This window comes from Linepithema humile, chromosome 8 (genome assembly GCF_040581485.1).
Source record: "Linepithema humile isolate Giens D197 chromosome 8, Lhum_UNIL_v1.0, whole genome shotgun sequence".
NCBI lineage: Eukaryota > Metazoa > Arthropoda > Insecta > Hymenoptera > Formicidae > Linepithema > Linepithema humile.
This window is the reverse complement of record NC_090135.1, coordinates 184,764-198,034: the sequence shown is the minus strand read 5'-3', so window position 1 is coordinate 198,034 and position 13,271 is coordinate 184,764. Positions and strand designations below refer to the sequence as shown.

The 13,271-nt window shown below is 37.7% G+C and overlaps 2 protein-coding genes across 2 annotated transcripts; one reads left to right on the top strand and one right to left on the bottom strand.

Annotated features, from left to right (window-relative positions):
- Nucleotides 1-6,580: 6,580 nt before the first annotated feature.
- On the top strand, nucleotides 6,581-11,880 carry LOC137001359 (gephyrin-like). Its single transcript, XM_067360060.1, has 10 exons — nucleotides 6,581-6,871; nucleotides 7,247-7,365; nucleotides 8,020-9,599; nucleotides 9,672-9,953; nucleotides 10,016-10,091; nucleotides 10,173-10,278; nucleotides 10,376-10,651; nucleotides 10,817-10,950; nucleotides 11,050-11,240; nucleotides 11,323-11,880. The coding sequence occupies exons 3-10, from the start codon at nucleotides 9,501-9,503 to the stop codon at nucleotides 11,578-11,580; spliced, it is 1,422 nt and encodes a 473-aa protein (XP_067216161.1). The 5' UTR covers nucleotides 6,581-6,871; nucleotides 7,247-7,365; nucleotides 8,020-9,500; the 3' UTR covers nucleotides 11,581-11,880.
- A 357-nt stretch (nucleotides 11,881-12,237) lies between these two features.
- On the bottom strand, nucleotides 12,238-12,858 carry LOC137001507 (putative uncharacterized protein DDB_G0290521). The gene is made up of 2 exons (XM_067360501.1): nucleotides 12,429-12,858; nucleotides 12,238-12,326 (listed from the first exon to the last, which is right to left on the bottom strand). Exons 1-2 carry the CDS (start codon nucleotides 12,856-12,858, stop codon nucleotides 12,238-12,240), a joined length of 519 nt encoding a protein of 172 aa, XP_067216602.1.
- Nucleotides 12,859-13,271: the final 413 nt, after the last annotated feature.

The following is a 13,271-nucleotide window of genomic DNA, read 5'->3' as shown; positions in this document are numbered from 1 at the left end:
TCCAAGTTTGTTTGGATACCAAAGGAATTCCATTTTTTTCATTCAAAAAAAATTTGTTATATCTTTTTCTTTTTAAAATTGGAATATTATCTTCGTTTGTTTTGTTTAATTTTGTACAAGTTATCTATAAATTAAAAAGAACCATTTTTATAAACATACTTTGATATTGTTCACTGAGAATGTCTTAAATGTGTTGATATTTATTATGGACAAAAATTAAAAAAAAAAACAATCGTGTTAAAAAAGAATTATAACACATAATAATATTTGACATCACATATCCGTATGTGTCCGATATGTTGATCAGACTGGGATGCTGGAACATCCTTATCAAAAGAATCAGAGTCAAGGAGGAGGTGTTATAAAACTGAAGTTTTTGATTCAAAAACGAGTGGTCGCGTCTATAGTTGTAAAACAGAACTATAGACCTGGAGACCTGGACTGCATCATCCGTATTAAAATGTGCATTAAAAGTAGTTGGAAAAAAAGAGAAAAAATGCAAAGACGGCCATCCCTATCACTTTCTATTCAACGCTGTATGACAAGATAGAAAGAGAAAGAGATTGACTGTCTTTGCGTTCCCTCTCTCTCTTTCTTTTTATTTTTCCAACCACTTTTTGTTGAGGATTGGTACGAATAAAAAGAATTGTTTGAAGAAAAATAGCACGAGATTTTTATTTGTATATACGGGAAGAAACCGGAAGTAAGATAGACAAGACCGACAGTGTAACAGAGAAGCGCTCACCGTCTACAGCGCCATACAGCGCCACCGCTCAACGGCATAGCGGGGCGTTTACATGACAACACCCCAACTTATCGTAAGCTACAATCTAAAAAGGAACTCAAGGAAATAAAGCTAAGGTACATTAATATCACTGGCCTGATGAGCCTTAGTGACTCATCCAAATGGCCCAAAAGTTAGGATGATGGTCAGTTGGACTGAAGGTCCAAACCAACTCTTTGGCTTACGATACTCTGCAGACCCATACGTTGAGCGCAGAATTTCTGCTTCTGGCCCGTCACTCCTTTGGTGAGACAGTCAGCTACATTTTCGGCAGTCGGAACGTGCAGTAATTCAATAGTTCCGTCGATCGCCTTTTCGCGTACATAGTGGTGTCGCGTATCAATGTGCTTGGTTCTGGCCCGATAACAGTCCGTAGTCGCGATGTCGAGGGCACTCCGGTTGTCACATTCGAGGTGAATTGCCTCAGCTTCCTCGAACTGCTCATGAAACTGCTTCAGCCAGACTGCTTCCTGCGTGGCCGTTGCCATGGCCATGTATTCTGCCTCGGTTGAGGACAGAGCTACCGTTGGTTGACGTTTGCTGAGCCATGAGATACTGCCTGTGCCCAGCATAAAAACGTATCCGGTGCATGACCGGCGGGTGTCCACATCCGAACCCCAGTCAGCATCAGCAAACCCATGGAGCTTCAGGTCATCGGAACGAATAAAAAGAATTGAATAATTAATTGTTCCTTTCAAATACCTGAAGATCCGCTTGACGGCGGTCCAGTGAACTTGTCCGTGGCTTGTGTTAAACCTGCTCACGTTCCCAACAGCAAATGCAATATCTGGTCGCGTTCCTTGAACCAGATACAAGAGACATCCTACAGCCTCTTGGTAGGGAATGTTACTTGTGTCTTCCCCTTCCTTCTTCATGTTGATTGACAGTTTTTCATTTGGAACGCTGGGAGTCGGCAACGGGTTCGCAAATTCCATTCCGAACCGCATCAACATGTTCTTGATGTACGACGATTGGTCAATTGCTATTCCATTATCTACGTATGTTATGTTGATTCCAACGCACGTTCGGGCTCGGCCCAAGTCTTTCATTTTGAAGTGAGTCCCCAACTCAAGCTTCAGGCGGTTCAGCACTTCCTTGTCCCGCCAAAAAATTAGAAAGTCATCAACGTAGATTGCCACGATGAGTGATGTATTCTTTGTGTGGTACACACACGGGTCCATTTTCGACTTCTCGAGCCCGTACGATCGTAAAACGTTGTCTAAAACGATGTTCCATTGACGACCACTCTGCTTCAAGCCGTACATAGCCCTCTTTAGCTTGCACACGCGACCACTTCCATCGCTGTACGAAGGCGGTTGCTCGATGAAGATTTCTTCATCTAAATCGCCTTGAAGGAAAGCAGTCACCGCATCCATCTGGTCAATTTTCATATTCCACTTTACGGCCAGTGCGATCAAGAGACGAATCGATGTGTAACGCACTACCGGAGAGAATGTCTCGACGTAGTCAAGTCCATACTTCTGAGAGCACCCCTTGGCAACCAGGCGAGCCTTGTATCGCAACACAGACCCATCCTCGGCGAGCTTTCTCTTGAACACCCATTTGGTCTTGATTGCTTTCCTACCCTCGGGTAGTTCCTCCAATGTCCACGTTCCGTTGGCTTCCATTGCTTGCATTTCTTCGTCCATCGCTAGTTTCCATTCAACAGCGTGCGGTCCAGCCAGCGCCTCTTCCGCTGTTTCAGGTTCGCCAGAACGCTCGATGTCTTCCGCTCGGTAGGTAACGTAGTCTCCGAGTCGTTCAGGTGGCTTCCGGGTTCGCCGCGATTTCCGCAATGCCTCTTCCGGTGATAGTTCGGGTTCGTTGCCTTCGATGTTGTTATCCGGCGTGCCTGTAGCCCGACCATCTGCAGCGTTGTTGACCGCGGTTTCGCCACCATCATTGCCTCGATCATCTTCGGGATCTCTCTGGCGTGCGCCCCCAACTCCTTTCGGTTGTTTTTCTGGCTTCTCTGGAATGACGTCGACATCATCTTCAATAAAATGTTTGACTATTACCTTTGCTTTCCGAGGTTCCAGGAACTTGACGTCACGGCTCACAAAAACCTTTCCGTTTTTGACGTCTAGGCACCGCATTGCCTTCTGCGTTTCCGAATATCCGACGAACACCAACTGCTTCGACTTTGGATCGAGCTTTTTTCTGTAGATTTCGGGGATGAGTACCATTACTGGCGTGCCGAAGATTTTCAAGTTTGACACGTCAATTCGTTTTCCACGCCATACTTCCTCTGGAACTTTTCTTCCAAGCGAACGGTTCACCGATCGATTGACGACGTAGGCTGCCATGTTAACCGCTTCAGCCCAAAAGCGTTTTTCCAATTCCGCATCAATGAGTAGGCACCTTCCACGTTCCACCAGTGTCCGGTTCATGCGTTCCGCTACACCATTTTGTTGGGGGGTGTAGGCGCATGACGTCTCGTGGATGATTCCAGCATTTTTGAAAAATGCCTTGTTGGCGCCGTTTACGAACTCAGTCCCGTTGTCGGACCTAATGCGCTTAACTCGTCGATCTGTCTGCCTTTCTACCATCTTCACGAAAGCCTTGAGGTTGTCACTCACCTCCGCTTTTGATTTTAGAAAATAGACGAATACCTTCCTGGAGAAATCGTCGATGAATGTCAACAGGTACCTGGCTCCTCCACTGGATGTCACTTCCATTGGCCCACATAAATCCGTGTGCACCAACTCCAGAATTTCCGTCGATTTAATTTCCGTATTCGACGAGTGAAATGGGGCCCGAGATTGTTTCCCCATCATGCACGTGATGCATTCCTTCACGTCTTCACCATTTCCGTCGAACTCGAGGCCGTCAACCAGGCCCTTTAATCGAATCATGTCGCCGATATTCAGGTGTCCGAGCTTCCTGTGCCAATCCATTGCATCTTTTTCCATTCCGTCGGCACCAACCATGTCGCCACTCGCCAGACGACACTCGATCGCATTGCTGTCTACCACGTACACACCATTCCGCATTTGCGCTTGCAGTAATTTCTGACCTCTCGGGTTGTAAATCCGGCAGTCTGTTCCATCGAACTGTACCTTGTTTCCAGCTGCTGTGATTTTCGCCACTGACAGCAAATTTGCCGCCAATTGCGGCACGTAGAGCACCTCCTTCATTTGGATGTTCACACCGTCGATTGACACTAGCACCATGCCGCTACCAAGCACCTTCAACTTCTGATTGTTGGCGGTCAAAATTTCCGGGAAATTTCCTGGCCGAAAATTCTGCAGGATGTTTCGGTGCGGCGTCATGTGTCTCGACGCTCCGCTGTCCAGGTACCAGTTCGTGCTGGCCACCATTCGATCGTTCACCATGAATGCATTCGTCAGCTTCGCGTTCTCCGATTGAGCTTTCGGTTTCGATTTGCATTCGGACCGCTTGTGACCGACCTTGCCACAGTTGTAGCATTTAAAACCGAATTTCTTTTTGTCCGATTTCTTTCCGCCGCTTGCGCCAGCTTTCGGATGACCTAGGAGTGCTGACGATGACTCACCTTGATGGCCTCTGTCCACATCGAGCAATTTGGTCTTTACACTATCGGTGGTCAGTGCCACTCCGCTACTTTCCAGTCCGAGAATGAGCGGACGATACTCCTCACCGAGTCCAGCCAGCATAATCGCACCGATCCACTCGTCAGTGATCGCGAATCCGATGCCAACCAATTTATTCGCCGTTGATGAAATCTCCGATATGTATTCCGTCATTGAGTTACATTCATCGCGGCGCACGGTGATGAGATGCCTCAGCAGCGTTATTTTCCGTGTGAGACCTTTGTCGTCGAACAGATGTTTCAACGCCGTCCAGACGCCAATCGCCGTCGTGTGACCTTGGATGTGCACGTAAAGTGATTCTTCCACCGAAACAATAATCCGAGCTCTCGCTTTTTTAACTTTTGTTGGGTCGGTTTCAGTGTTCGCTTCTGCAATCGTGCCATCGAGTTCCTCGAATTCAAGAACACTTTGCATTGCAAACTGCCACGTATGGTAGTTTTCCGAGCCGCGGAGTTTTTCGATAACAAATTCTTTTCCCATTGTTTCGATTCTAACCTTTTCACACGCGAGCTCAATACGATAAGTTAACCATGTAATTCCGCAATTTTGCCGAAATATTACTTTGCACAACAAAATACCGACAATTCCACTAATTTCTAATTCCCTGGGCCCATAACCTGTTGAGGATTGGTACGAATAAAAAGAATTGTTTGAAGAAAAATAGCACGAGATTTTTATTTGTATATACGGGAAGAAACCGGAAGTAAAATAGACAAGACCGACAGTGTAACAGAGAAGCGCTCACCGTCTACAGCGCCATACAGCGCCACCGCTCAACGGCATAGCGGGGCGTTTACATGACAACACTTTTACATATATGGATAGCGCAATCCAGAGGTCTCTAGGTCTATGAGTTGAACGCGTTTATTGTTGCTGCTCGGATTCTAAGACCGAACAATGCAAATTAATTTTGGTCGCAATCGAGATCGTATCGTGGCGGTATCGCTATTTGCTTGAATCCCAAGAGGGCAGTCATCATCAGAAAAAAGAGTAACTTGATATTAAATTGCTCTTAGACAAATATTCTCTTAGTTGAAGATTAATTTTCACGAAAAATTGAAAACAAATAGACAAGAAACAATAGCCTTCCCCTGGAAGAAATCAACATTAATCCACACTTTAAGACATGTATTAATAATTGTTGCCAGAAATTCATATGTTAAGTGAAATTTGAATTTAAAATTAAATGTTTTGATTTTTTTATTCAGTTGTGTGAATCGTGATTGACATTATATTGATAATCGTAATTCAACTGCAAATTTACATCTAACTTTCAATTTTAATCTGAGCGTCTCGTTTGCAATGAGTTATTTCAATCAACAACTATTAAAACGAATTAAAAAAATTAAGTTCAACGGTTACTGATAAAAAAGACTTACGTCATCTCCACGGTCAAGGTCAGATTCAGTATCAACTTCGGTTGCTGAAATACATAAACTAAAAGGCAAAAACTCTACTCTTCTGGATTGTATTTTTTCATCCACTGCTTCTTTACTTTCTGTCGTACGATAAGAAAATATATTATTAATACAATATAATTTTTTGCTTTTTGTTAAGACATAAAGCTTACTTTTATGAAAAAAATGCAAACTTCTAAAGAACATCGTAGGAACATTCTTAACATTTTCTGGGCAGCAATCATATATGCTTTTTCCCCCTTACTATTAATTTGTAAAATGTTTCATCGATAAATAATGTTGAATTTGTCAATGAAACTTAATTTTTCACGAGTTTATGTTAGAAAAAAAGATACATGATGATAGCTGCTTTGAACGTCTTTACATTATTAGGGTTGGACATGTTTCTTTGAGATTTATGTTATTTGATAGCAATATAAATAAATGGCTCATTAATATTACTTTTTAATCTCTTACCTTCTAAAATTACTTTTTGTTGCATTTTTCCTAATATGCCATAATAAAAGTGTCCGTCGTCCCACTTCACTTGATATTTTTTATCAAATAGTATGTTTTGAATGTCAAAATCCACTATATCGTCCGTATTAACAATAGCTTTTACACCATCTTCAAATTTGATGTAAGTAAACATGTTTGTATGTGCACTAGCTCTCGGTGATCGGTTACATTGCCATATTGCAATATCCTTAGGGTATAATACGTACAACGCTTTTTACTTGATGTTGCGTCGATGCGAGCGTCGCATTTTCTTTGTTTCTCACTTGTCTCTCTTTAACGTCTAATGAGAAACAAGTGAGAAACAAAGAAAATGCGACGCTCGCATCGACGCAACATCAAGTAAAAAGCGTTGTACGTATTATACCCTAAGGATATTGCAATATGGCAATGTAACCGATCACCGAGAGCTAGTGCACATACAAACATGTTTACTTACATCAAATTTGAAGATGGTGTAAAAGCTATTGTTAATACGGACGATATAGTGGATTTTGACATTCAAAACATACTATTTGATAAAAAATATCAAGTGAAGTGGGACGACGGACACTTTTATTATGGCATATTAGGAAAAATGCAACAAAAAGTAATTTTAGAAGGTAAGAGATTAAAAAGTAATATTAATGAGCCATTTATTTATATTGCTATCAAATAACATAAATCTCAAAGAAACATGTCCAACCCTAATAATGTAAAGACGTTCAAAGCAGCTATCATCATGTATCTTTTTTTCTAACATAAACTCGTGAAAAATTAAGTTTCATGACAAATTCAACATTATTTATCGATGAAACATTTTACAAATTAATACTAAGGGGGAAAAAGCATATATGATTGCTGCCCAGAAAATGTTAAGAATGTTCCTACGATGTTCTTTAGAAGTTTGCATTTTTTTCATAAAAGTAAGCTTTATGTCTTAACAAAAAGCAAAAAATTATATTGTATTAATAATATATTTTCTTATCGTACGACAGAAAGTAAAGAAGCAGTGGATGAAAAAATACAATCCAGAAGAGTAGAGTTTTTGCCTTTTAGTTTATGTATTTCAGCAACCGAAGTTGATACTGAATCTGACCTTGACCGTGGAGATGACGTAAGTCTTTTTTATCAGTAACCGTTGAACTTAATTTTTTTAATTCGTTTTAATAGTTGTTGATTGAAATAACTCATTGCAAACGAGACGCTCAGATTAAAATTGAAAGTTAGATGTAAATTTGCAGTTGAATTACGATTATCAATATAATGTCAATCACGATTCACACAATTGAATAAAAAAATCAAAACATTTAATTTTAAATTCAAATTTCACTTAACATATGAATTTCTGGCAACAATTATTAATACATGTCTTAAAGTGTGGATTAATATTGATTTCTTCCAGGGGAAAGCTATTGTTTCTTGTCAATTTGTTTCTAATTTTTTATGAAAATTGTTCTTTATTTATAACGGAATATCTATCTAAAAGCAATTTAGTATCAGGTTGATTTTCTTTTTTTGATGAAGTTATCTAATGTATGTGGAATATTGGAAACAAATCAACAAGAAATACTGCTCCAACCTTGATAAGTCGGAAATGACACATAGGATTGACTTAACAATGACAACTTTCCATCGGCATATTTTGAGCTATCTTTTGCCAGAGTTTCAGCCAATTTGTATGAAACTCATTTTTCCCTAAGAAAAGTGCGTGGTCCTTTACTTTTCAAAGCAACAAAAATTAAATACAAACTTTTATTAAAATTTAAAGGGAGAGGATATGAAGAATAAAGTTACTGCAAAAATTAGGAAGCTAAATGTACAATTAGTAAAAAAAGATAATACCAATAATTTTACATCAAGTATTGAAAATGGAAACAATAATATGAAAACAGCCAAGTTAAAGAACCAAAAATTGAACACTTTTGTGAATGTTTTGGAAAAAAAAGGAATGCCATCTAAAGAAGATATTAAGAATCAAAAACAGAATGAGATAAATGTAAGCATATATCTTTTAGTTTATATTAAAAAAAACAAAAATATTTTAATCCATTATTGATCAAGAGACACGGTAGTGTCTCGCGCCAAGTTCACGCGTAGCGCGCAACGCAGGCGCAAGACCGACCGTGTATCTTTACGCGAGCCCGAAAGTTGAGACGAGCCGAGATTATCGGATCTCAATAACGGCTGGGCCGATTGAGTTGTTATTAGGCTCAATCGATAGCGCATACCCAAATTACATAAGAAAAGTATGCTTGTTTTTACTGTAGGTGCTGTAGAAAAAAAGTTATAATAGTCCAAAGTCGAAATGTCTAAAATAGTACGATAAAAATCTCCGGCTAAAATGTCCATGTTCCGATTTCTGACGTTAGGTGCGCTGATGGCGCTGAGAAGCCGTGCGCCGCGCGCTTACGATTTGACATTTTTACATAACCTTTCAGATCAGAAAGTGTTATAAAAAAGTAATAATAATGAATTCGATCTAACAAATTTGGTCACTCGCACTACATTGCTTTGTTACTTTGGTGCACACTCAAGACTGCTTATTAATCCAGAGCAGTGTAGTGCGAGTGACCAAATTTGTTAGAAATTTGTATTAAATGAAATAAGTGATATGTTGGTGAATGTGAATGTCTTACAATTAGTAAGTATCTACTACACCTTTGAAAATTTTTTATTTTGCAAGTTATTATTCATACATGATTCGAGACTTTAGTGGATGATTTGTCTAAAATAAATAAAATTGAATAGCTCAAAGTTTAATATTTCTGTTCTGAGTATCCTAGATTAGTTTCAACAATATTTATAATTCTCAGTCAATTTTATATTAAAAAAAATATAGCATAAGTCGCCTTCTGTAATTAACGCTATGGTTGACAACAAAATTATCCACATCACAATGTGGGCAGAGAATTAAGTGTAAGAAAATGTTCATATCATATTTTAGGTATATTATTGAATTTTATTTATCCATAGAAAAAAGATTATAAACACAAACTAAACAAAAAATCTTGTAAAACACAAAATGAAATTGACTGGAAATGATAAATATTGTTAGAACTAATTTAGTATACATAGAACAGAAATATTAAACTTTGATATTTAATTTTATTTATTTTAGACAAATCATACACTAAAGTCTCGAATCATGTGCTTTTTTGACAAAATGTATGGTAAAATTTAAATTTATACAATCATACCATTTATCACTATGCCTTATGTGACATTATATTTGTCCAGAGAGAAGACGGGATGTCGTGCAGTAGATCCGAACAATCCTCTTTTGAAAAAGAGGATCAAGAAATAAATATGTCCATATCATCTTATTCAAGTAGTCCTAAAAATTCACAAGTAAAATACTTTTCAAAACAATAAAATAATGATTTAACAAATTATACATGTAATTAAAATTTTTTTATATAGATGAACGAACACGACATATGTGCATCTACAAGCCAAAATATATGTCTTCCCATAATTTCTGCAGACGAAGCATTAACAATAATGTCAGAGAGAATAATGGCAAATGTAGATGAAAGCTTATTGACTGAAACTGTGGACATAAAAGACGCCTTTGACAAACAATTATTTGATTCAGTAACATGCCGCAGTAATGTGCCATCATTTTCAGTTGCGACAAAACGCGGATATGCAGTAGTAGTAGATACGGAAAATATAGGAAAAATGGAAGGGATATCAGATGAGGTAAGCTGCAATATTAATGCTTATGTGCAATGAACTAGAAGTATAAAACAAAACCTTTTCAGTCAAGCAAAATCAATTCGATTATACTTGATCCTGTCACTACTAAATGGGTAAACAGTGGAGAATTTATTCCTTCGGGTAAAAACAACAATTAGTACTTGTCAATTATACTAGTTTGCTTATCATGATAAATTAATTATTGTTTCCGTTTAAATGTAGGAGCAACTGCGGTCATACCAGAGGACAATGTAGCAATTTCTACTGATGACAAGGGAAACAAAATTAAAACAACATCACACGCGATAAAATATGGACAAAATATTAAGTATATAGATTCACATTCTTTTACACCTTTTTCAACATAGCCTGTATTTCTTACTCAGATATATTTAATTATTTTTTCTTGTTTCCATCGTATAAAGATTTCCAGGTAGCGATATAAAAGAAGGAGAAGTAATTGTACGTTCTAATGTACATATGGGTTCAATGGAAATAGGACTTCTGACAGCGTGTGGCATGGAACAAGTGAATGTTATTAAAGAAATATCTATTGGTGTATTGACTATTGGAGATAAGTTACAGGAACATGGAGGACCTTTACAACCAGAATATTCATATGACAGCAATCGGGCAATTTTAATTTCACTATTAAAAGAAAATGGTTTTAATTCTTCGGATTTTGGAATTTCCACTAGAAAGTGAGTAAAACGAAATTTATGGAAATTTTTTATATTTTATTACAATTTTTATAATTAATATTTCGATTTACATCTAACTTACTAAATTATATTTATATTTTATATTTAAATTTATAATACTTGTATCATTTTTAAAATAATTCCTAATAAAAAACAATTACGCAGTTCGACAATTATAATACAGAAAATCAAAGAAGCTCTAAAAACTGTAGATTTACTTGTGACAACTGGCTGTTCTAATGATAAAGACTGTTTGAAGACTATTTTAAAGAACAACTTTAATGCCGCATTGCACTTTGGTATTTTCTTCTTCATATTAGACTTTGTTATAATATCAATGCTGAATAAAAAAGTGCATATTATTATGCATATTATTTGATGTATTGTGTGCTTTTTAGAAAATGTTGATATAAGACCAGGAAAGTCAACGGCATTTGCATCGTGCGATTTCGAAGGCAAAACCAAATATATCTTATGTTTGCCAGGTAAACCAGAATCCGTTCTCGTTACCGCGCATTTATTTCTTTTACCTCTTATTAAAATACTACACTTCAATATCGAAGAGAAGTCCACTAAAGTGTTGGTTAAGGTAAGATTGTCTTTATATAGCTAAATAAAAATAAAAGATTTCCAATGAATATGCTTATAATAATATTGTTATAACGTTGCAGATAAAACAAAAATTGCCTTTACATTCACGTCCACGATACATGTGGACAACTTTATTATGGAAGGAAAAAGAATTTGCAGAAATTGCTTACAGAACAAATTATGTGATCAGTAATAAATTATCCAATATTATAAATGCTAATGCACTCTTAATATTACCAGCAAAAGAACCGGGGATAGATACGCTGGAGGTTTCAAAATTTGTACCAGCAATACTAACCAAATTTCCAACTATATATAATTCAAATATATATAAATAAAACAGATTTCTCAATAGTTAGTATCATTCAGAAGTAAAATACCAGTCTATACACTTTGACAATCGTTATACATTCTTTTATTACTTTAATAGAACAATTTTTACAACATAATCAACAAGAGAGAGTGTACGATACAATATGTACGTCAGATAGCATATTCATTTCCATTAATATGTTGCTCTAGTATTAATATTTCTATGATATTTGAATATTTTGTAATGTGTTTACGAATAATATTTTTTTAATGTACTATAACTAAGAATAAAAATTATGTGACAATGCTTTAAATCGATAATAATTATTTCTTTTATAAAAGACTACTATTGCATTAGATTTTTCCTGTAATACATCACGTACACCTTCCGCACATATAAATATATTATCTGTTTTAAGAAAAACTTGTTGCAAATACATTGCGAATCAACACTTTAAAACTAATTAAATTAAAATAAAAACTAAAAGTTCATTACATGTTCAAAACAAAATTGGATTTACTAACAAAAATCTAACTTAAAAAATGCTGTGAAAAACAAATATAAATAATTCTGTCTCGAAATTCCTATTATTATTGTATACGCGATATATCAGTTATTTATATCAGAACATATCTTAATGCACTTAATACATAATTATTACATTAATTGTAATAATTATTTGTTACGGATATTCCGCTTTTGTTTTTTCCGCCCCGACCACGATTCCGAAAATATTTGCGGCTGCCACGTTGGCCCGCTCTTTTCCATCTTCTGGCTGTAACAGAAAAAATTGTTTAAAATTAAATAATTAATTAATTATTGATCAATTTGCTACAAAAACTAAGTTATGTAACTTTTAGTTGCTATACTTACGTTGTGCTGCAGCCTGATTTTGTGGCATTGGCGGCTGCGACGGCTGCGACGGCAGTGACGGCAGTGGCGGCTGCGAAGGCAGTGGCGGCTGCAAAGGCAAAGGCAGTGGCGGCTGCGAAGTCAGTGGCGGCTGCGACGGCAGTGGAGGCTGCAAAGGCGAAGGCAGTGGCGGCTGCGAAGGCAGTGGCGGCTGCGACGGCAGTGGAGGCTGCGACGGCAGTGGCGGCTGCAACGGCAGTGGCGACTGCGAAGGCAGTGGCGACTGCGAAGGCAGTGGAGGCTGCGACGGCAGTGGCGGCTGCGAAGGCAGTGGCGGCTGCGACGGCAGTGGAGGCTGCGACGGCAGTGGCGACTGCGAAGGCAGTGGCGACTGCGAAGGCAGTGGAGGCTGCGACGGCAGTGTTTTTGACAACTTTTCTTCCGTCTGCATGACTAAAAAAGATATTAATAATTTAATAAAAAAACATTTTAATTTTTAATTATCAGTTAATTTTTACTTACTTTTCGTACCACGTGTTCTTATTAACTTATTAATCAAGAGACACGGTAGTGTCTCGCGCCAAGCCGACCGCACCACACACGTCATCGAATAAAATGGCCAAATATAACACCGAGGCTTACACACATTCAATCTAGAGTGGCGTATACCTATGCGCGAAGCGTTCTGTATAACACCACACATACGCGATTCTTGATTGGCTGTGTATGGGCCCCGTCTGCCTAAAATCTTATAAGCGCAAACGGTGCCTTGTGATTGGTCCAACTTTCAGCGCGAATGTGATAGATTGATATGTCATTTCTTTTCTATGCAATTATTAAAACCCAATTGGATACTTTTATATA